This window comes from Eptesicus fuscus, chromosome 4 (genome assembly GCF_027574615.1).
Source record: "Eptesicus fuscus isolate TK198812 chromosome 4, DD_ASM_mEF_20220401, whole genome shotgun sequence".
NCBI classification, from domain to species: Eukaryota; Metazoa; Chordata; class Mammalia; order Chiroptera; family Vespertilionidae; genus Eptesicus; species Eptesicus fuscus.
Genome location: NC_072476.1, coordinates 87,491,658 through 87,515,720, shown reverse-complemented (window position 1 = coordinate 87,515,720; position 24,063 = coordinate 87,491,658). Strand labels below are relative to the sequence as shown.

General features: G+C 44.0%; 1 protein-coding gene across 5 annotated transcripts in view; it reads left to right on the top strand.

The window, feature by feature from the left end:
- Positions 1–18,500, top strand: part of NSUN2 (NOP2/Sun RNA methyltransferase 2) — a 30,301-nt gene extending 11,801 nt beyond the window's left edge. For 2 of the 5 annotated variants that reach the window (XM_054715249.1, XM_008162045.3), the window contains 12 exons: positions 2,515–2,589; positions 4,609–4,739; positions 8,416–8,489; positions 9,317–9,447; positions 9,825–9,921; positions 12,847–13,031; positions 13,352–13,444; positions 14,010–14,145; positions 14,791–14,871; positions 15,212–15,350; positions 16,756–16,795; positions 17,528–18,500. In XM_054715249.1, the coding sequence (XP_054571224.1) occupies positions 2,515–2,589; positions 4,609–4,739; positions 8,416–8,489; positions 9,317–9,447; positions 9,825–9,921; positions 12,847–13,031; positions 13,352–13,444; positions 14,010–14,145; positions 14,791–14,871; positions 15,212–15,350; positions 16,756–16,795; positions 17,528–17,819 (1,474 nt within the window). In that variant the 3' untranslated portion in view covers positions 17,820–18,500. Of the gene's footprint in view, positions 1–2,514; positions 2,590–4,608; positions 4,740–8,415; positions 8,490–9,316; positions 9,448–9,824; positions 9,922–12,846; positions 13,032–13,351; positions 13,445–14,009; positions 14,146–14,790; positions 14,872–15,211; positions 15,351–16,755; positions 16,796–17,060; positions 17,083–17,527 lie in introns of all 5 variants that reach the window. The other 3 variants (XM_054715250.1, XM_028139441.2, XM_054715251.1) reach the window with 3 other exon arrangements.
- Positions 18,501–24,063: the final 5,563 nt, after the last annotated feature.

Sequence of the window (24,063 nt, the reverse complement as noted above, 5' to 3'; positions counted from 1 at the left end):
ACTGCCCTCCCCTGCAGGCCCGGTCGCCCCCAACTTCCCTCCTCTGCCAGCCTGGTCACCCCTAACTGCCCCCCGCTGCAGGCCTGGGTCCCTCCCCGCAACTGTCCTCCCCTGTAGGCCTGGTCCCCCCCAACTGCCCTCTGCTGGCCTGGTCCCTCCCAACTGCCCTCCCCTGCTGGCCTGGTCCCCCAACTGCCCTCCCCTGCTGGCCTGGTCCCCCAACTGCCTCCCCCTGCAGGCCTGGGCCTCCCTCAACTGCCTCCCCCTGCTGGCCTGTTCTCCCCTAATTGTCCTCCTATGCCTGCCTGGTCCCTCCCAAATGTCCTCCCCTGCTGGCCTGATCTCCCACAACTGCCCTCCCCTGCAGGCCATCTGTGGTGGCCATCTTGTGTGTTGGAGTGATGGTCAATTTGTATATTACTCTTTTATTATATAAGATGCCTATTTTTTTTAATTTAATCTATTGATCAGATTATTACAGTTGTTCCTCTTTTTATCCCCATAGCTCCCCTCCACCCGGTTCCCACCCCACCCTCTACCCTTACCTTCCCCCCTCACTGTCCTCATCCATAGGTGTACGATTTTTGTCCAGTCTCTTCCCGCACCCCCCACACCTCTTTCCCCTCTGAGAATTGTCAGTCCACTCCCTTTCTATGCCCCTGATTCTATTATATTCACCAATTTATTCTGTTCATCAGATTTTTTTTATTCACTTGATGTTTAGATTCACTTGTTGATAGATATGAATTTGTTGTTCATGATTTTTATCTTTAACTTTTTCTTCTTCTTCCTCTTCTTAAAGAATACCTTTCAGCATTTCATATAATACTGGTTTGGTGGTGATGAACTCCTTTAGCTTTTTCTTATTTGTGAAGCTCTTTATCTACCCTTCAATTCTGAATGATAGCTTTGCTGGGTAGAGTAATCTTGGTTGTAGGTTCTTGCTATTCATTACTTTGACTATTTCTTGCCACTCCCGTCTGTGCTGCATAGTTTCTGTTGAGAAATCAGCTGACAATCGTATGGGTGCTCCCTTGTAGGTAACTAACTGTTTTTCTCTTGCTGCTTTTAATAGTCTCTCTCTGTCTTTTGCTCTTGGTATTTTAATTATGATGTGTCTTGGTGTGGTCCTCTTTGGATTCCTTTTGTTTGGGGTTCTATGCGCTTCCTGGACTTGTAAGTCTATTTCTTTCACCAGGTAGGGGAAGTTTTCTGTCATTATTTCTTCAAATAGATTTTCAGTATCTTGCTCTCTCTCTTCTTCTGGCACCCCCATAATTCTGATGTTGGTACGCTTGAAGTTGTCCCAGAGGCTCCTTACACTATCTTCATATTTTTGGATTCTTTTTTCTTTTTACTTTTCCGGTTGGGTGTTTTTGCTTCTTTGTATTTCAAATCTTTGACTTGATTCTTGTGATCCTCTAGTCTGCTGTTAGATCTCTGTATAATATTTTTTATTTCAGTCAGTGTATGCTTACTTTCTAGTTGGTCCTTTTTCATATCCTCGAGGGTCTTGCTAAATTTATCAGCCTTTTCTAGAAAATTCTTGAAAAACCTTGTAACTGTGTTTTGAACTCTATATCCAGTTGTTTGCTTTCCTCCATTTCTTTCATTTGTCATCTGTTTCTTTGTCTCCGCATTTTGGCTGCTTCCCTGAGTTGATAGAGTGGCTTTGTGTGCTAGGTGACCTATAGGGCCCAGTGGCTCAGCCTCCCCAGTTACCTCAGCCTCCCCAGTTACTCTTGGTACACCCCTTTGTGGGCTGTGTGCTCAGTCCTGTTGTAGTTAAGCCTTGATTGTTGTTATGACTGGGAGGAATTGACCTCCAGGCCAATTGGCTGTGAGGATCAGCTCTGTCTATGCTGGGAGAACTTCTGTGCTGGAGACACCCTTATGAGACAAGATTTGCAAAAGCCTCTGTGCTCAGCTTGGATGGGGCGGAGTCTCAGGGTGGAGCAGACAGCATTGGTTTCCCGTCAGCCCTGCCCTAATAGTCCCCGGTATCTCAGTGTCCCGTTTTAATCGCTGCAAGCACCTCTGAGAGAAAGCTGCCCTCGAGTTGCGCCCACTGCCAGACAGTCCAGTTTCTCCCCGAATGAGTCTGGGTCCCCAGAGTCTCTCCTGGAACTGGAGTTCAGTGCAGTCAGGAGCTTTTGTCTCCCCCGTGCTTGAGAAAGCCAGTTGCGCACTCAGTTGCCAGTCCTCTTTGCGCACGCGTCTCAGTACCTTTGCCTCCTGCAGCTCCTCTGAGTCTCAGTGTGCTCTTCTCTTTCCTTCTAGTTGTAGAATTTCCATGCAGCCAGCCTTCCTGTGGTTCTGGATGATGTCCGTTTTGTCTTTTAGTTATAGTTTTGAAATTGTTGTGCGACGCAGCAGTTTAGGTGTTTACCTATGCCGCCATCTTGGTTTCTCAGTCTAGGATGCCTATTTTATAATTTAGCTTGAATGTGACATATTTGTTAAACTCTAATCATCTACCTGTAGAGAGTTTTAAGTTCTTAAATATCTTTCCAGTGGAGATGGCACCATGAGAAAAAACATTGATGTCTGGAAAAAGTGGACCACCTTAAATAGCTTGCAGCTGCATGGGTAAGTAAAACTTTATAGTTGGCAGCATTGTTTGAAAAATCAGTTGGTCAAAATTTATTGTTGAATCACCTAATTGGGCATCTAGATCTTTGACTCTATGTAAGCATCAGAGTGTTAATGATGTAACTTGCTCCATGGGAATTTGCTTGTATATCAGAAATAGTTGCTTTTAAAATCTTTAAGAGTAGTAAACTGAAAATTGTACACATTTATTAAAAATGTGTTTTATAAGAATTTCCTATAACATTTCTAATTTTTTTAAATGAAATGACTACTTACTGTCTTACCAGTTGTTTTCCTGTTCTTTTGTGTTTAATTATTTTGTTTAACATTTTTATCTCATATTTATTGTCCCTAAAATATTTTTGTAGAATTCTTAAAAAAGAATCTCATACCTTAAAAATAACTTCTGTCATGTCTAGTGTATTACAGTTTTCTGTTCCTATGGATTTTTTAAGTTCCTGTTTTGAACAGTTTTGATTTTTCTTCATTTAATATTAAAATTATACATTCTTAACTTAAATGTACAACAGTGGATGGTCTAAGTATGTTAAAGAATGTTCATCATTAATAACTTCAGCACCACATCTTGTTTCTCTGCTAAATAAATACCACTGTTTTGTGAAACAGGAATTAAAATTAGAATGTGCTGAAGGGTACAAGTTGTTCATAGAAAGAAAAATCAAATATTTGTATAACTATGGAGGCTTTTTAATAGTGAAATTCATCTAATATGTTGAATTCAGTCATTAATCACTTTATGCTTTGCTTGTCAACATTCTGGGGAAACTCCACAAACCAGTGTTTCTATAAATAGGTGCTTTTTTATATTTACACTAGAGGCCTGGTGCATGAAAATCATGCATGGGTAGGGTCCCTAGGCTTAGCCTGTGATGAGGGCTGATATTCCCCAGCTGCCAGCTGCTGACCGGAAACTTCCTTTATTCCACGCCGCCCCCCGGTGGTCAAAGCACATCATAGCAAGTGATTGGTCTCCTGGTCAAACTCCCGTGGTGACAATTTGCATATTAGGCTTCTATATATATACTAGGGGCCCAGTGCACAAATTTGTGGGCCGCGAGGCTGCGGTAGGCACAGGGGCAGGTTTCAGCCCATTCTCCACGCCACCGCCTGGCCCCTCCTGCCACGGTCCCCTGTCTGCCAGCAGCCCCGCTCCCGCTGCCGCCGCTCCCACACTCTAACGGCACCGGCCCCATTCCCACCCGCTGACGGTGCGGAGTGATTGGGGCTGGCACCAGGGTGGGTGCGAGTGGGGCCAGCACCATCAGCGGGTACAAGTGGCAGCTGCTGCTCCGATCGCCTCTCAGGAGCAGGGGGAAGGGGAGAAGCCCTCAGGGGCGATCAGGGCCGGCAGCCACTGCTCACACCTGCTGATGGCGCCGATTGTTCAGATCTGGCGCCGGGCACCAGCAGCAGGTGCAAGCGGCGGCTCCAGTGCCACTTGCAGGTGCGAGCGGGGCCGGCGCTGGCAGTGGGTGTGAGCAGCAGCTCTGGCGCTGGCAGCAGGTGCAAGCAGGGCTGGTGCCAGCAGCAGGTGTGAGCACCGGGTGGGACCGTGGTGCACGGGAGCAAAGAATTATCAGTAACCACCAGAGGCTTGACCCAATGACAGCGACCAATGCCCCATCTTGGTCTGGCACCCCTGCTCACCTGCTCCACTATGCCACTGCAGCCAACGCCCGCCATGTTCCACACACGCTCCCTGGTGGTCAGCGTACATCATAGCGACCAGTTGTTCGGTTGTTCTGCTGTTCGGTCTATTTGCATATTTGCCTTTTATTATATAGGGTAGATGAAACATCTTTTGTAGGTTTATTCTAAATTCACTAGAATTTAAGAGTTTTTTTAAAATTGAAATTATTTATTTTAGAGTACTCTGTATTTTATTGTAAGTCTGTCATAAAAACTTATAATAAATATGTGACATAAAGGGTGCCCATAAAGAATGCGCTCTCTGGCTGTGTTTGGTCTCAGTGATTTAGTATATCCAACCCTTAGCTTACAGCTGCGGATTGCTACACGGGGTGCTGAACAGCTAGTGGAAGGTGGCAGGATGGTGTATTCTACGTGTTCGCTGAACCCCATTGAAGATGAAGCAGTCATAGCATCTTTACTAGAAAAAAGTGAAGGTAGGCACGCTGTATTAATAAAAGTATAGACTTTTCAAAACTATTGCTATAGTGCAGCGATTTTTAGCCTGTGTGCCGCAGAATTTTCATAATTTATGTGTACCATGAGATGAAAAAGGTTGAAAATTGCTGCTATACTGTATACTTCTGTAGACCTTTTCCAGGGGCATTTGCTTATATTATTAGCCTGTAAACCCTAAAATGAGGTAGTTCTAATAGAAAACCAGCTTATATAATAGATCTGTTTTTCATGAATTACAAGCTTTGCCCATTATCTGAGTGTGAATATTTATGTCAGATTTTATCAGTGTAATTGTGGTAAAACATACATAAACTTAATAGTTATCATTTTAACTATATTTAAGTATACAGTTTAGTAGTGTTAAGTACATTCACATTGTTGTGTAGCCAGTCTCCAGAGTTCTTCCTCTTGTAAAACTGAAATTCTGAACTCATTAAACAACTCCCCATTATCCTCTCCCCATTGTTGTAGTATCTGTCTCTGAGTTGGAACAGACTAGGTATCTCATGAGTAGAATCATACAGTATTTTTCTTTTTGTGACTTGCCTACTTAGCATACTACCCTCAAGGTTTATCTATGTTGTAGCATGTGTCAATTTCCTTCCTTTTTCAGGCTGAATGATATTCCATTGTATGTATACCATCCATGGACACTTGGGTTGCTTCCTCATTATATTATGGTGGACAATAGCTTTGAGGCTCTGCTTTCAGCTTTTTTGGGTCTAATACCCAGAAGTGGAATTGCTGGGTGATGTGATAATTCTGTTTCAGGACCCACCCCCATACTGTTTTCCATAGTGACTGCACCATTTTACAAGTCCACCAGCAGTGCACAGGGTTCTAGTTGTCTGTATCCTCGCCAGCACTTGTTGTTTTCTGTGTTTTTTATAGTATCTGTTCTGATGGGTGTGAGGTCTTATAGCACTGTTTTATGAAATGTTCTGAAGCAGCAATTTCCATAACATTTTGATGTAAAATATTATTTCTCCTTTTATGTTTTCAATAAAATGATCATCTTTCCTGTCATATTCTTCTTAAAGCAAATTCTCAAATAGAATGAAATTGCAAATTTCATTCCAGAATAGAGTGCTATCAAATTTACTACATGCATTTTTGTGAAGTTAAGACAAGAGTGCATTTCCTGTGGTGGTATCTACAACAGTCTGGGCTTCCAGTTATGTTTTCAGTGGCTGGTTGATCTATGTGTAGTCAGTCCTCACTCTTGTCCTTCAGCCTGTATTTACTGTGTTTGTTTTGTTTTCGCTGTACTTATGTTGGTCTACAGAAAGATGTGATATCTGAGTAATGTTTTTTTTACATGGTCATAATCTCCACAGTTTTGTTGGTACTTAATCTCAGAAGGCATATGAAGAGAAAGACTGTGGGTGATGTAATTTTATAGAAAACTAGAGGCCCGGTGTGCGAGTGGGGTCCCTTGGCCTGGCCTGCAGGGATCGGGCCAAAACCAGCTCTCTGACATCCCCCGACGGGTCCCAGATTGCGAGAGGGTGGTTCTCATGTGATGCACCCCAGAATTGGGCTCCTTCCTCTCTGGTTCTGGGTGTGTCACCTGAGAACCACAGCTGCCAAGTCACCACAGCTTGCCACAGTTCACTTTAAAATGTTACTTTTTTGGTTCTGGGATGTTTGTTAGCCATAAAGGCACGAAGGAGACCCAAATCAACTGACTTCCATGTCTAAAAACCATTGAGCGTCTGCCCACTGGTGGTCAATGCACATCATAGCTACTGGTCGAATGGTTGGCTGGTCACTTAGGCTTTTATCCTATCTAATAAAGAGGGAATATGCTAATTGACTGCCACACCCTCACAAAGATGGTGGTGCCCATAGCCACAAGATGGCAGCACCCAGTCCCCTCAGCTCCCCAACTGCCCAGGGCTGGCCCAAGGTGCAGGCAAGCCTCAGATGGCAGCTGCCCAGCCACCCAGGGCCGGCCAAGGCTTGTGCTGCCAGCAGTGGCAGCAGCAGAGGTGTGATGGGGGCATTGCCTTCCCCTGTTCACTGGGTCGCCTCTTGCCCCTGAGGGTTCCCGGACTGTAAGAGGGGGCAGGCCAGTCTGAAGGACCCCCCCTCCAGTGCATGAATTTTCATGTACCAGGCCTCTAATATACATAGAATAGATTAACTGGGCATCCCACACAGTGATTAGGCAGGTGGGTTTCCAGTCTAGATCTTGCTCTCACAGCCATTAAACGTAGTTGTTTCAGGCTTGTAGACTCTTCTCAGTCCTCGGTGACAGGTGTCCTGTGTAGACATGGCTTCATGGGAGCATAGACCTTTGCTGAGCTTTGTACTTGGCAATTGCTGTGACTGGACAGGGTGTGGTTCCCACCTGAAAGTACTCAAGAGACTTAGCTTGAGGAAGGGCAGCCCACAAAACATTCAGTCTACAAACACTGAGCCAGCATTGGCAGCTTCTCACCTAGATACTGGCAGGCAGGCATACTGAGCAATGGACAGTGTTTGAAGAAACCAGTTTCTGGGAACCTCCACTATTAGTGTTCACTTTTTAAAGTAAGATTGTTCAGATATACTAGTGGAAGTCAAAACAATGTTTTGGTCAAAGGTGTCTCACTGCTAGATGCCTGTTGGGTATTCTCTTGCTTTGTTGTTTGTAATTATTGTCTGAGTTTTCATAGCTTATGTGGGGCTTTGTTGGTGTTTCCTCTTCTGTGAGGCTGTCAAATCAATGTCTGTGGCCTGTGAGTGGTAGTTCATGTGAAAGGTTTCCTGCCCCATCTCACAGGTTCTGGAAATACTGCTACTGTAGACACGATGTTTTTAAAACTAGGCTGTTGTCCTGATGGGCAGTTTTAGAAAACTTAATTTGGGCCTAAAACAATATTTAAAAATTGCCACAGTTCACTTTAAAATGTTACTTTTTTTCACTTTAAAATGTTACAGACCCAAATCATCTGACTTCCACGTCTAAAAACCAGGAGTGGACCCTTAGCTGAGTTCTAGCCTGATGATGCCTTTAAGGTGATTTTGGTCATGGAATCAGTCAGCCTTGGATGCGTCCTGGGACTCTGCAGCTCTTCCCTAGTTCAAGAGCTTTATTGAGCTCCAATTGACATACCATAACACTCACTGGTTTCAGCTGTACAATTCTATGATCTTTAGTAAATTTACTAAACTGTTGCATAGCCCTCACCACAGTCCAATTTTACTAGTAGTCCATTCTTATCACCTCCAAGCAGAGCTCTCCTGCCCATTTGCAGTCACTCCCTGTTCCCATTAGGAACCACGAATGTATGTTCTATCTATACCAGTGGTCAGCAAACCGCGGCTCGCGTGCCACATGCGGCTCTTTGGCCCCTTGAGTGTGGCTCTTCCACAAAATACCACGTTTTTAGCAAAGGCCAGCTTAGGAGTATCCTAATTAAGTTAATAACAATGTACCTACCTATATAGTTTTAAGTTTAAAAAATTTGGCTCTCAAAAGAAATTTCAATTGTTGTACTGTTGATATTTGGCTCTGTTGACTAATGAGTTTGCTGACCACTGGTCTATATACAGTTTTGCCCCACCCAGACATCTCCTAAATATAGAATCATGCAGTATGTGGTCTGCATCTCATTCACTGGGCATCATGTGGAAAAAATTTATTTTATTTTATTTTTTGATACGTAGGTGCTTTGGAGCTTGCTGATGTGTCTTCTGAATTGCCAGGACTGAAGTGGATGCCTGGACTCACACAATGGAAGGTAATCTTTCTGTGAGGACTCTGCTCAGCTGAGTAGGTACAACCCACCCAGCCTTCATAGTCCTGAAAATTCTAAGCATCCACATTTGGGTAACTTGAATAATAGCTTTGGTTATGCTTTTTAGAATCAATTTTAAGATTATACATAAATAAATAGTATGATTATACAAATATTTTTCTCTGACAATGGAAGAGTTTTCCTGCCTCATTCTAATTAGACATCAGCTTTGTTTATTTTCATCTCTATAAGTACAGCTTTGCTTTATTTTATTGGCTGAGATTTAAGCTTCATTTGTAATATGCAAGAATTCATTTTTCAGTTTTAAACTAGAAACAATATGAGGCTTGTGTTTTTTCTTTTTTAAATTCCACATGGAAAATGCTTTATAAAATAATTGTCCTGGTTTACAGAATAAACAGTTACTTCCTTTATTTTTAATCTTCACCCGAGGATAGTATATTTATTCCATTGATTTTTAGCGCAAGTGGAAGGCAGGGTGAAATAAGGAGAGAGAGACACATCGATATGAGAGAGACACATTGATTGGTTGTCTGATGCACGCACACCTGGGGGCGCGGATCAAACCTGCATCCCAGGTACTTGCCCTTGATTGGGAATTGAACCCGAGACCCTGCAGCGCAGGGTGACATTCTAACAACTGAGAAAAACAGGCCGGGGCTATTTATCTCATTTTTATCTTTGCAAATAGTCTTCCTAGCTTTAGAGAGAAATGAAAATCACCATTTATCATTTTTGAGAGCATGTACACTGGCCCCTTTTTATTAGGTAGTGCTGGTGATTTAGAATCTTCCCCTCTCGTTTTGCAGGTAATGACAAAAGATGGGCAGTGGTTTGCAGAATGGGATGAGGTTCCTCACAGCAGACATACCCAGATTCGGCCGACCATGTTCCCACCAAAGGACCCAGAGAAGTTGCAGGCGATGCATCTAGAGCGGTGGTGAGTTTGTGGGGCTCTCAGAGTTTGGGGACAATGGGGAGGTTGGGCATTCCTGCGAGGCCTGGGCTGCGCCTCTGGCTGGCCTCAGGTATGTAAACTTTTCAACACGTGAGAACTCCATACCTGTTAGCTGCTGGCATTGAGCCTTTGTGAATAATGAAGGTAGTTAGAACCTAATGGTAATACATTAGATACTGCATTAATTTTCTGCATATTACACATTGGCCATTCCTTGAGTGAGGGCTGTGTGACTATTAACAAGACATCACTTCTCTATCACAGGTCATCTTTGTAGTACTTGTCTTAATATTTAATACTAAAAGAATGTATTTTGGATCAGTTAAAAAGTGAGAATTGTGGTGTTTTTTTTTTTTTAGTCTTAGAATATTACCACATCATCAAAATACTGGAGGGTTCTTTGTGGCAGTATTAGTGAAAAAGTCTTCAATGCCATGGAATAAACGTCCACCAAAGGTAAACGTCTTCCAAAATACCACAGCATATCATGTGATCTCTTTGTGCATTCAAGGCAGGAGCTGACAGAGGTCAGTTGGAACGTGTTTTGAGGGGTGGAGGGTGGCTGGGCCTGATGGTGTGTGGAGGGATTCATTTAAATGTTGAGTTTTCCAAACAAAAAGCAATTTCTTATAAGGGATATGCAAGTGGAAAAGGCAGACTTTGGGAAATTCATTTCTTCTGCACCTTAAATCTAATTATTTTCTTTTTAAGATTCTTTTACTGATTTTTTTAAACATATTTTTTTATTTTTTATTGATTTCAGAGAGGAAGGGAGCGGGAGAGAGAGATAGAAACATCAATGATGAGAGAGAATCATTGATCAGCTGCCTCTTGCACGCCCCCCACTGGGGACCGAGCCCACAACCCAGGCATGTGCCCTTGACTGGAATCGAACCTGGGACCCTTGAGCCAAACCGTCCAGGGCTTGATTTTTTTTTTTAAAGGAAGAGAGAGAAAGAGGCTGTCTTCTGCATGTCCCCACGATGGGGATTGAGCCTGCAACCCAGGCATGTGCCCTGACTAGGAATCGAATCAGCAAACCTTTCAGTGCACGGGACGCCGCCCAACCATCTGAGCCACACTGGCCAGGGCTTAAATCTAACACTTTAATAAAAATTGAAAACATGTAAAGACTGTTCTGTGGCTCAAAATCAGAGTATCCTCCCCCCCAAAAAAAAAAACACAAACTGGCTCTGAACTCTAATTCCCTGTAGAATTAGAGTTTGATGGAACTCTGCTAATCTCAAGCCTGTCTTCACCTTGGCTGTGAATAATTACAGCTTGTCCAGGCCTAGCTAAAAAGGAATGGATTGGCCCTGACCTGTTGCAATGGATCTAAACTGCCTCCTGGGTCATTGTAAGGGCGACTGTGAAGCAGAACGGCTGAGAAAGGGCTGCCTTTCGAGACTTGACACAAAGTTGTGATTTAACATGTACTCTCCTCCATATCAGTTTGGCATTATTTTGTTAGTTTGTATGTCAGCCTTCATAGAACCTAGCCTGGAGTCACAGTCTGAAGGTCCGCATTTCTTTCAGATCCATGCTTAAAAATTAGGACAAATAATGCTTAGACTTTGGAGAAATAGTAAGTAAACAGTTTTCTGGGATATGGCTAATCCAGATTAATATAGGAGTATATAGCCTCAAACTGGCCCAGGATTGCAACTGGCACTTTTGGGCAGTCACCATGACATTGGTGTTAGGCTAGAGAGTGTTTCCCTTAGAGAGTGAATCGGTCCCTAACTCCCTGGTTGGGAGGAGAGCTGGCCAATCAAAGCACTGCTAACAGAAATGGAGCCCCAGCCACATGTGTAGTTTTGGTTTTCTTGTAGCCTCTTTTCCCAAGAAAAGTGAAATTAAAAACTTTTTTGTTTACCCCGTTATATTTAAAATGTTATTTCCATATAATCAAAATAAGTTATTAATGAGGTATTTTATATGCTTTTATACTAAGTTTCTAAAAATAGTATAGATATTACACTCTGAGATGCACCTTCCCACTAGTCACCTCTGCAGGGGTCAGACAACTGTACCACACATAGGTTGAAGATCTGTTCACATAAGTGTACTTTAGATTCACTTGGATTGGGGGCTATGTTGACATTTTGTTTTATAATCACCTATGTAAATGGGTTTTGAACTTTTTGTTAAGCCTGTCTCCTCTGCTGTGGCATCACACTTTTTAGAACAACTTAGTGTCATTTAAATATTCTCCACTTTTCTATCATATTAGTTTCTTATTTTGTTGTGTAAATATATTTTGGTTGTCTGTGCTACTGGGGCCTTTCTGAGATTCTTCGTATTCAGGATTCTGGGATCTAGTTGAAGTGAAGATGTGTAGACACTAATCCAGAGTTTGAGTCAGGGAAAGCCGTTCTGGCACAGTGCTGCTGGTGTTCTGGGGAGGGCGAGATTAGATCGTTGGGATGGAGCAGAGAAAGCTTCCTGGAGAAAAGGCATTTGAGATGGGCTCTGAAAAAGAGGCAGCATTTCAGGAAGCGAAGATGGGGGTAGAAAGGATGTGGGCCACTGCTGGCCTTGCCAGACAGTTTCAAGTGGCGGTTTTGTTTTTTGCCTTTTTCTACATTTAAATAAACTGTTCTCTGGGAGGCAGTGTTGTATAATGTTAATAGCTTTAGAATCTCACCGGCTAGTCCACTTTACAGCTTTGTGAACTGGGGAACTTTTTTGTGCTTAGGTGTCTAATTTGTATGCTCACTTCATAGGGACTGGGAATTACTACTTTTACCAATCTTGGGACTTATTAGAAAGGACATATAGTTTTAAATAATTTTTCATTTAAGACTTTATATAAAAAGTATATGAGCATTTAACATAAGTAAAACATTTTGCTCCTTCTCAAAACCACATTTATACCTTTGCCCAGTTCAGACAGTTATTATTCAACAGGTATTTCCTTGGTCCCTGGAGGTACATTCTTCTGATTTTCATCGAAGTTTCTCCAGGTGCTCTGGAACAGTATCACTATCCTTTCCTACATTGTGATTATTCCTATACTTGTCTTTTCTGCCCTGCCTACAATTTAGGAATTGTGTTGACTCCTTTGCGTCTCTCAGTGTGCCTTATACAGAGTGGATGCCAGCAGCATTTTAAATGAAGACAAGCTGGCATTATCTGCCAGCTGTTTATGCTTTTTATGGGATTGTGGTAAAGTGATTTTAACCTTAAAGAAACAATGTCCATGAGTTCTGTTTATAATAGCAAGATGTTATATTTATAAATAACAGCAAGATGTTATATTTTCTATAAAATGTTATAGGAAAATAGTTGAGATTGATTTTGTGAGTTCCATATTATTAATTTTTTGTAGCAGTGCAAAGTGGATTGGAGAGTAAATAGACTTACTATTCCCTCTGACAGCTGCAGGGGGAGTCTGCGAAGCCAAGAGACCCTGTGCAGTCCAGCCCTGCAGGTCCCACGGGAGAGAAAGCTGCGGGCCCCTCGGAGCTGGAAAGGAAACTGGACACTGGAATTGGTGATACAGAAATAATAGAAAGGACTGAGGATTTAGAGAATAATGGAAATAAGAAAGATGGCGTGTGTGGGTAAGAAACATGGTTCTGTCTTGAGCCTAACATTCTAGTGTCTTCCCAGCTGTGTAGATTGTCTGGGATCTCAGAACCTTTCCAGTGGTGGTTTTTCAGCAGGCAGTGTGAGCACATTTTGGCTGGCAAAGTACTCAGTTCAGTGTTAAGGAACTTTTGGTGTGGGTGCTGCTGTCTGTTGTCTGTGGGGAGAGATTTAAGACCTGAGGAGGCGTGTGTATAAAGCCCCGTGATGCACAGAGCTGGGGGTGAGGGTTGAGGGCAGGGACGAGTGTGCTGCTGCTGATTTCAGATGACTGATTTCATCTCAATTCCTTTAGTCCCCCTCCATCGAAGAAAATGAAGTTATTTGGATTTAAAGAAGATCCATTTGTGTTTATTCCTGAAGACGACCCATTATTTCCACCAATCCAGTAAGGATTAATTCAGCCTTTTTTAATTCTTTAAAGAAATTTACTGTGGGGTTATAAATGTATAACTGGTAACATTTAACCATAGTTTTATTTTTATCTAGCTCTGTATAGCTGTATTTTTACTTTTTAATTGCATGTTACAGCTGGATGAAACTTTAGGGTGTGTTTACTGAACCCTTCAATTTAAAGTGAGCAGTAATCAGAGAAAATAGACTGCCCAAAGGTAAAGACAGTGGAGAGATGGAAGAACTCGACTCAGATCCTGAATGTAAATTACTCAGTTGAATTATGAAATCAGTGGCCAAGGCTGCCTTACTCAGTTCTAATTTAGGAGATGAGGAATAGTGGGGCTGGGTAGGGCCTTAATTGGGAATCTCCAGGCAGAACAGAGAGAAAAGATGCTTAGGATAACAGTCTCAGGTTCTCTCTTCCTTATTCATTAAGTTTTTGTATATATTTACCAGAATGGTCACTTACGTTGTCTTGTCGGGGAGAATAGGGGGTGCTTAAAGACAGTCTATTAAATTTTGAATTACATTCATAAGCACCTCTGCTTTATTTGTAGGAAATTTTATGCTTTGGATCCTTCATTCCCAAGGATGAATTTGTTAACTCGAACTACAGAAGGGAAGAAGAGACAACTCTACATGGTTTCCAAGGAGCTGAGAAACGTGCTGCTGAACAATAGTGAGAGGATGAAGGTACAGGTCACAGATGGGGACTGATGCATAATTGAGGACTCCTGCTCAGGTTTCCTTGGGAGGACAGATCCTGGCACTGGCTCTCCCATGTCCAGTATGGGCCAAGGTCCCCAGAGCCCTTAGCAGGCCCAGGCTGTGTAGCCTGCGTCCCTTCTGTCCCACTGTCCCTCTCACTGTTTGTGTCATGGGAGGTAGGTGTCATGGGTTTGGAGGGTCTGGCTGCTGCTGCTGTGGTATGGTGTCATTTCCATTTTCTATAGAGTGTTTCTACTTTTAGCTCCCTGTTTCCTTTTGCTTTACTGTTTTCCTAACTTGTTTTTCCCTTTGCCTATGTATTTAAGGCATTGTATCTCCAAGTGTTGTCTGGAGGTCCATGAGGTCAAAGTGGTTTCATAACATTGACTAGGACTTGGTGTCCACAGGGGCTTCCAGGGGGACAGGATCCTTGCTCCTGACAGCCCATAGAATGTGCTGACATAGTCTTGCATTTTCAAAGTTTCCTGGTCTTTTCCGAGGTTCTTCATTTCTCTTTTCCTTCTTTCATCAGTTACTTACAGTTCTGCCTTCTCAAGGTAGAAGGGATTATTTTAATTGATTATCCTGACTTTTATTTATGTGTGTTTCATCATATTTTTTAACTTATAGGTTATTAATACTGGGATAAAAGTCTGGTGTCGAAATAGCAGTGGAGAAGAGTTTGATTGTGCTTTCCGGTTAGCACAGGAGGTAATTTGGGGAACAGATTTGGACAGCACCAGCCACGAATAAATGGGAAGCAGTTGGGCACAAATAGGAGCTTCTGAGCCAGCCCGACAGGTCTGGATGGCTCAGAGCTGGGCTGGCACTACCAGCCATTTGAGTCTCACTGTTGCACTCTCTGAGGCTGGGTTTCCTGCTCTGGGAGAGTGTTTGCTTACAGATGATTACAGGTTCCAGGCAGGGGGTGGTGCACCTGCCTAGGGCTATAGTGAGGTGATGGTCCTTGGAAAGGCCCTGAGGACAGTGGGTGCTCACTTTACCAGGTGATTGTTTCCATTCATAAAGTGACCTCTCTTTGTTCCCACAGGGAATCTATACATTGTATCCATTTATTAATTCAAGAATTATCACTGTATCATTGGAAGACGTTAAAATTCTATTAACCCAGGAAAATCCATTTCTTAGAAAACTTAGCAGTGAGGCATACATCCAAGCCAAGGACCTGGGTAAGCAGTTTGACTTGCGTGGAGGCCTCACTAGTCCTTATAAAGACAGTACAGCTGTGGGTGTTTCCTCTTGTTGAATCTTTCTCAGTCTTATATTCAATACATTGTGACTGTCTTTTACTGACTGTCAGTTTCCAGAGGGTTTTGTGGAAACATAATTGGCCTCAGTGTATTGAGGGTCAAGGGCACCCCTAGGGTTGCTCTCCTTCCCCAGACCCTGGGAGACTCTGCATCTCCCAGCTGCCATTGATGGTGTGCAGTTATTAGGGCCTGGCCAGCCCACCAGCCGGAGCTCCATGTCACTGCCCACCAGGAAAGGTACCCATGTGGCAGCAAAGAATGCATTTTTATCAATCCCGTTTAAGCAGAATATGCAGTCTTGCTATGGCGTTGCTAGCCAGCCAAAATAGATTCTCACCAAAACAGATTTTCGTAACACTGTTGATTTTATATTTCGTAAACCTCCACTTAGACCACTTGAGTGATATTTTCACTTAAGAATAAAAATAATTCTCTTACTAATTTTTAGTTGAATTTATTGGGGTGATATTGGTTAATAAAATTATATAGGTTTCAGGTATACAATTCTGTACATCTGTGTATTGTGTGTTCATCACCCCCAAGTCAAGGCTCCTTCCATCACCATTTATTGGCCTCTTTACCCTCGTCTACCTCCCCCCACACCCCTTCCCTGTGGTAATCACCATACTGCTGTCTGTCTGTGAGTTGTTTTTTGGATGGGGTAAAGTTGTTTTTTGGTGGGGGGGGCGGTTCTTAATCCCTTCACCTTCACTCTTATTAACTTTTATGTGTTCAATATTTCTGGCTCAATTTGATGAAAGCATGAACAAATAGGTTATTGAGGTCATATAATCGTTTGTTTTACATTTAAAACTGGAGGCCTAAAGAACATAGCACATGCTGTGTTGAGTCCGCATCCTCTTGTCTCCTCAGGCATAACCTCAATTTAGAGGAGAGATTATTTTAAAGGATAAAGGAGCCATTTGTACTTTTTTAATCCTGTAGATGATTGCAGTATAATTTTTGATATTTTTTATGTGTTTCATGCTGTTTCTGGGAGTTGGAACTGTTATCTAACCTTGAACTTTGAGAATTAACCAGTAGTTAGTCCCACCTCCCTGCGTCTGAGACTTGCTGAGTAGCTTCACCTAAATCCCAGATGGTCTGTCTTGGTCCTCTCCCACATTGTCCTGAACCATGTTGTTCTGATGGCCCTACTTGGTGCTTAGTTGGCTGATGCCTTCATGTTTTTAGGAGAAAAGTCCTTTCTTCATTGAGATCCTGGAGACCCCAGAGTGTAGATTATTTCTTGCTCTCTTTCCATATAAACAGAGGTGTCCACTGACTAGGAAGCTTGGCCAATGCTTGTCTATTTCTCTTCCAGCCAAGGGGAGCGTCGTCTTGAAGTATGAGCCGGATCCTACGTAAGTGGGGATGTTCTTGCCATCGGGCTTTGGTGTTATTGTTGGGGGATTGTGGGTGTGCTTAGAAAGAAGCCTTTTATGAATGTTCCTTAAAACAATATAGGGAAAATTTAGAACTGAAATACTACATTCTTGTATATCATCATGAAAATATTTTCTATATAATGTTCATTTCAGTCCAAACATATTTTTATTTAGATAATAAAATGTATAGTATGTGTTCTGTGTGCTTTAGAAACCTAATCCTAATTTCTGTCTTAAACAGAATAAATGGAAAGATTGAACAGGTAAGAGAGATTGCGTTCTGCCTTCTCTTCCGTTGGTTCAGTGCCTGGGTTACCTGTTAAACATCAGTGCTGTTCTAGGGTGGGGCATGCGGGGTCCCCTGTGGCTCACAGGGAACCAGCCCTGCTTTCATGTAACCACTGGCGCTTGACAGAAATGCTTGGAGGAGCAGGTCCCAGATTGTCAGCACTTTCCAGGAGCGGGACAGAGAGCTCGGGTGGCTTCCCAGAGCACCCCAGCTAGTGAAGGAAAAATGGCCAATTTGAGGGTTTGATGATATTCAGGGTAGGAAGGAGGAAGCTGATCTTTGAGAAAATCCACAGGATCACAGACTGAAATGCTTTCACAGTGGTTTAGTGGTATAATTTTTGGAGAGACTGCATATTAAACCTCTTTGGAGGCAGTGATGAAAGACTTAATACTTACATGAAGCCACTTTGTTTGTAGGAAACCAGATACCCTGCAGTGTCCCATTGTGTTGTGTGGATGGCGGGGAAAGGCCTCAATTCGAACTTTTGTGCCCAAGAATGAAAGGCTGCATTATCTCAGGATGATGGGGCTGGAGGTGTTGGCAGAAAAGAGGAAAGAGGGGACTGCTCTGACGGACGAGAGTGCAGCCAACTCTGGACATCTTGAAGATGATGAGGTGAGTGCCGACCAGAGAGCAGAACAGACTGCCAGTCCAGACGCCACCAGCACAGGCAGTGACTCGGCTGGAGGTGCCACTGTGCCCCGGTGAGGAGACCGCGGGGCCTCTGCCTTGGTGTCTACAACCAAATCCAGAACTTTGGACCTGCAAAGTACATATTTTTAAAGACTGGAAACTGACGGAACGATGGAAGCATCTATGAATGATCTCAGTACTGCTTTCATAAGGAGTTTCCAAAAAAAATTTTTTTAGTTTGTTAGAAGTTGCTCACTTTACTTTGTTCTTTGACAAAGCTGGGTCCAGTGTACCTGTTGCAGGTAGTAGAGTTTCACAGTTAAGTCTTAACTTCCATCGAGAAACTTAACGGCTCTTACAGAAATTTTCAGGTCCCCTTTGTTGTGCCTATATTGCTCTTAAGTCCAGTATTTCTTTTAATTATTTATAGAAAGAGTCTATATCTCCTGATGAGTTGTTGGAAAACTGCATTATGAGCTTTATAATAATTATGTTAAGTTGCACCATAGCAGTGCGACATTAACATGCAGTAAGGTAAATATCTGAGGTCTCAGATGACTTCTGTGCCTTTGTAATAAAGGGTGAAATAAACTTGGTTGGAGTAAAAGCTGTATCGTGAATTGTGATACTCATGTGCTTTTGTTGATGGAGTGCTTTGCACTTTTAATTTTTAAATGGTGTTTGGGATCCTTGGAACATTTAAATAAAGAGTTAATGATAAATGTGTATGTGTGTATGGCTTGTTTTAACCTCATGAGGCAGAAGGAACAAACTTGAAGGGCTTCCCTGTGGTTTGTCTTTTATCCTCTAGAGGGCAGTATTAGTGCTGCAGCTACAGTGAGACAGATCTGGGTAGATCAAGGTTCACTTACTGGTAGCAATTTGAGAAATTTGCCCAGAACTCGGGCTCTGTGGTTAGAGAGCCTGTAGGCGATGTTATTCAGGCTGCACGACTATTTCAGTTTATCACTTATTACATTCCTGCTGTGTGTCAGGCAGAGTTCTGGGGGCTGGGACATGGCTGATCATGACAGACAGTTTCAAACTTTCAAAAAAGAAGAGTAGTATGTGAAACTTCATGTTTCTTTCACCTAGCTGTCACACTTATTAACACAATATTGTTTTATTAATACCTCTCCTTATTTCCCCATCCCACCTACTTACTTGTACTATTTTAGAGTAAATTGCAATAGATAATGACCTTTTTAAAAAAAATAATCTCACTGCCCGGCCAGCAGGGGCTCAGTGGTTGAGCATGGACCTATGAACCAGGAGGTCAGGGTTTGATTCCCGGTCACGGCACATGCCTGGGTTTCGGGCTCGATATGGGGTGTGCAGGAGGCAGCCTATCAATGATTCTCTCTCATCATTAATGTTTCTATCTCCTTCTTCCTTCCTCTCTGAAATCAATAAAAATACATGAAAAAATAACCTCACTAACTTTACACCTAAAATAGTAACAATTTCTTAATATTAAATAGCTTACATGAAATGTCTATATACTGAAAATATAAGACATGGAAGAGAGATATTAAAGAGAAATATATGGGAAGATATTCCATACTCATAGATTGGAAGAATTAATATTGTTAAAATGCTACCCAATGTGATCTACAGATTTAATGGAATACCTATAAACATTCCAATGGTAGTTTTCACAGAAATAGAAAAAGCAATTTTAAAATTTGAAACCCCAGACTCATAATAGCCAAAGTAACCTTGAAAAAAAGTAAAGCTAGAGGCATCATATTTCCTGATTTCAAGCTATATTCTTTTTGGAAAGCTATAGTAAAGCAGTATGCTATTGGCATCAAAACAGACACATAGATCAATAGTATAGAATAGAGAGCCCAGGAATGCTTCCACGCCCATATGGCCAATTTTCAACAAAGAAGCCAAGAATATACAATGGGAAAAGAGCCTTTTCAATTGTGCTCGGAAAATTGGATAGCCACATGCAGAAGAATGAAACAATCTCTTACACCATACATAAAAAACTCAAAATGGCCAAGACTTTGGTGTAAGACAAACGTGGCCCACAACGAATATTATTGTGGCTCAGCCAATATAACAGTATGTAAGAAAAGTTTTAATAAAAATTTTGTAACTTAATTTTTACAATATCCTGTTACACATAATTATTAATAATGAACTACAACGTTCGCTAATGACTGATTACTATAATCGTGTTGCAGTCATCTCCCTTATGTGCCTATGCGCAGGTGCCCATTTCTCTCCACTAATACTAGCAGCGAATATTTTAGCAGCCGATTGCCACTTCATTAGTCTTGGACTAACTTGTTTGGTGTACGCAACAGGAAATATTTCACTTTTAGAGAACAAGAAAAGTAGGTTTATTTGCGTTAATGCTTATTAATTTGTGTAGTTATTCAGTGTCTGTTAAGTTAATGTTCAAGAAAAACTACTAATTTTTATTAAAGTGCCCTATTATTTTATGTTAACAATTACTCATTTCAGCCCTTTGTATTCAGCATGTCTCTATCGAAATAAACCTAAGTTTCTATGAAAATTGAAGCTTTTGTTTTTTTGCGGCCCATATAAACTTAAACCTTGTTTATTTGGCCCGTGTTAGCCTTTGAGTTTGACATGCTTGGTTAAGACCTGACTGATATCAAAAATAGAGTTCACACATTTGTGTATGTGCTTGACTGAGGAGCCACTGGTGAAACTACCATCTGTGGGATAATAACGCCTCGTAAGTCAGCAGTGCCTTGGTGCCTCAGTTGGCCTCGGATAGCCGGGTCCGGTGTGGAGAGCTCCTCGTCCTGGGAAATGGGGTGGGGTTGGAATAACAGGGATTGGCTAATGAAAAGTAGACAGTGCTGAAGAATGTAGGCATGATAGATGGAAAAAGTTATGACCCCCAGGGCTGCAATAGAGCACCCCACACCCTGTGATGTGTTGGGGTGAGTGTGAACACAACTCAGTGAATGGCAGAGATGTTACTGTGGGTGTGCGTGGACTGAACTTGCTGGAAATCCAGTCTGTAGGGTGCTGGAGGATGTTTTATGGAGAGGTATCTCAGCAGAGGCACCCTGCTACGAGAGCATCAAGGAGGCACTGGGTGGCTGCTGGCTCCTGGGTGTGGCTGGCCACAGCACCAGGAAGCTGCATACAGTGGAGTCGCCTGAGGAATGGGCACCAGAACCAAGAAAAACCATGCCTTCCTACAATGACTCTAGTGCCTTCTACCAACGAAGCATAACATGGTGCCAGTTGGCAAAAGATAGTTCAAGGGCCCAGATCCATTTTGGCAGAGAGGGTAATGAGGAATGAATCTTGGCTCCCAGACTGGTTGGTGCAGCCAGACCTTGGTGTCGGGAGACTGTAAATGGATAACTGTCGTGACTCATTTAATCCAAAATCCTAATTGGGGCGGGGGGGTGGTCATTACTACCCCTACTTAAAGATAACAAAAGAGCCCTAGCTGGTTTGTCTCGGTGGTTAGAGCATCAACAGGAAGATTTAAGGGTCTCAGGTTTGAGAGCACATACCTTGGTTGCAGGTTTGATAGATCCTGGCCTGGTTGGGGTGCATGCGGGAGGCAACCAATTGGTGTTTTTCAAATCGATGTTTCTCTCTCTGTCTCGCCCCCTCCCTTCCACTCTCTAAAAATCAATGGAAAAGAGTATCCTCAGAAATTCTATATAATCAATAGGTAATATGCAAATTAACCCTCACGCTTTCACAAGATGGCTGCCTACAACTAGGCCGGCAGGGGGGTTAGTGAGGGACAACCAAACGACTGAACAGCAGACTAGGGTGACCAGGCTGGCAGGGGGGTTAGTGAGGGATGACCAAACAGCAGGTTGCGTGGGGCGGCCAGGTCAGCGGGAGGGCCATGAGGGGCGACCAGGCCAGTGGGGAGGGTGCAGTTGGGGGCGACCAAGTTGGCAGGAGGTGCAGTTGGGGGCAATTAGGCTGGCAGGGGGAGGGTGCAGTTGGAGGCGACCAGGCGAGCAAGGGGGGCAGTTAGGGCCAACTAGGCCAGCGGGGAGGGTGCAGTTGGAGGCATTTAGGCTGGCAGGGGGGCAGTGAGGGGTGACTAGGCCAGCGGGGGAGGGCAGTTAGGAGCGACTAGGCAGGCAGGCAGGTGAGCGATTAGGAGCCAGCAGTCCAGGATTGTGAGAGGGATGTCAGACTGCTGGTTTAGGCCCGATCCCTGGGATTGGGCCTAAACCGGCAGTAGGACATCCCCCTAGGGGTCCTGATTGGAGAGGGTGCAGGCTGGGCTGAGGGCCCCCCTGCCCACACGAATTTAGTGCACCAGGCCTCTAGTTAACAATAACAACAACAAAGATAAGAAAAACGAAGCAGCATTGAACAACTAACCAGACCTCACAGAGTAAGTGACAAAGCCAGGATTTCAATTTTAAAAGGTCTTGACCAGCAGGAGCAGAGCTGAGAGTTCAGTGGCAAGGGGTCTCTGACCCAGGACACCTCCCTCCCATGGACAGTTGGAGGGCCTGGGTGCCACACAGGGGTTAACTTGTTGCTCAGGTGGGTCAGGACTGTCCACACCCTGCCCTTCTCTTGGCTCCCAGAATGTTTGGGGCAGCCAGATCTCGGTGTCCGGAGGAGTTACTGGAAGACGCTTCTCTGGGGAACGGTCCAGCTCCAGAGAAAAGCTCTAAGTAAAGCTAGTGGGTTTGCTCAGGGCTGGCCCTTGCTGGGTTTCTCTCCCGCCTCCCAAGGATAGCGCTGGAAGGAGGAGGGCACTCCCTGTGAGCCTGGTGGGGGCCTAGTTTAGAAAGCTTACTTTCTCAGATTATGATTATGAATTTTACATGTGGAAGATGACATTAAAAACGTTTTCAAAAACATTAACTGCAGACAATTAAGCTCATGGGAATCTTGGCAGGTGGAGGTATGTAGAAGATGCTCTTTCCGAACTGGGCCACCCCACCCACACCCACACCCACACCCCCACCCACACAAGGAGTGGACCCACAGCTCTAGGAGGTGAGTGTGGGGGAGAGATGCTGAGTTTCATGCGAAGGGTTTTACAAGGTCTGGAGAATACCTGGAGCTGGAGGACAGGAAGGCCAACTGGGGTCTTGCATGCAGACCGGGTGGGTCTCAGAGGACCCTGAGCCTGCTGACCACCTCTCTTGCTCTTTCCCCTGGAAGAACAGAATGGAGTGTGTGCACCCAGGGCAAACACCAGTGTGGCTTTGAACCCAAGTCTCTGGGGACAGTGTACCAACCCCCCGGAGCTGCAGACGCACCTGCACCTTGTAGGTGAACGTGCGTGGACCCAGCTGGCTGAGGCCTCTCTGCCGGGATCCTGGCCCTGTTCCCACGGATCCCACAGCTGCGGGCTTGGCTTTCCTTGGCTGGCCACTCAGTGGAGTTGCAACAGGGTGGGCTGGATTGGAGGAGGAACCTGAGCGCCAGGTGCCCTGGGCTGTTGCTTGAAAAGTGAAGGAAATGCCAGGTGAGCCAGGAGCTGTTGGTTCCCTATGCCTGGGGCTGGGGGAGGAGGTGGAGGGGGATGGTGCATGATGCGTCTTCTGGGATGACTAGAGTGAGCCTCAGGTGCCTGGGAAGGTGAGTTACACAGGGGTGGTGGGGACTATGCACCCCTAGTTTAGAAGGTTACACAGGTGCATGTTCTTGTTCGGGACTAACTCCAGCCACAGGCCACAAGGCACCCTAGGGTATGGTAGTAAATAACAGAGATCAGACCCTCTGAACAAACCCTCCCCTTCCCCACATACTGTCCCCACTCCCTCTCCCCTTCCAGCCCGCCTTCCCATTTCCATCTTTGCCTGGTGGGAGCAGAGTCAGGGAGAATACTAACAATGCCTCTCTCCAAGGCCTGACCTCCCCCCACCTGATTCACAACAGCGGCTCCCATTTGGTGGTGGCTTTGCCCTCCCTTAACTGGAGCTGGGGCCCTGTGCTCACTCTCTGACTCCTGTGCACAGCAGGTCTTGTGGGTCTATTTGAGATAGACCAGCAGGTTAGAGAGCGTGGCTCTTTGATTTAAAGGCATTAAGAAGTGAATTGTCCCGATGGGATGGGAATGAATCACTCCATTTCATAGATGAGGAAAGAAAAGCATGTCAGCAAAGCAGCCACCTTCCAACCCTAGTCGGGGGGCTTCTCTAAGACAAATGTTAGGTGACAGGTGGGTTGGATTCCACTGAGCTGCCAACCAGCAATCAGAATCCAAAAAGAGCGTCAAAGGCCACTGTCCCTCCATTCTCGCCTCACTCCCTGCATCCACCACTGGTGACTGGTCAGGGGCCCAGGTGTCTTCCGCTGGGTTCTCCCCCAGGGATGGCACAGTGTG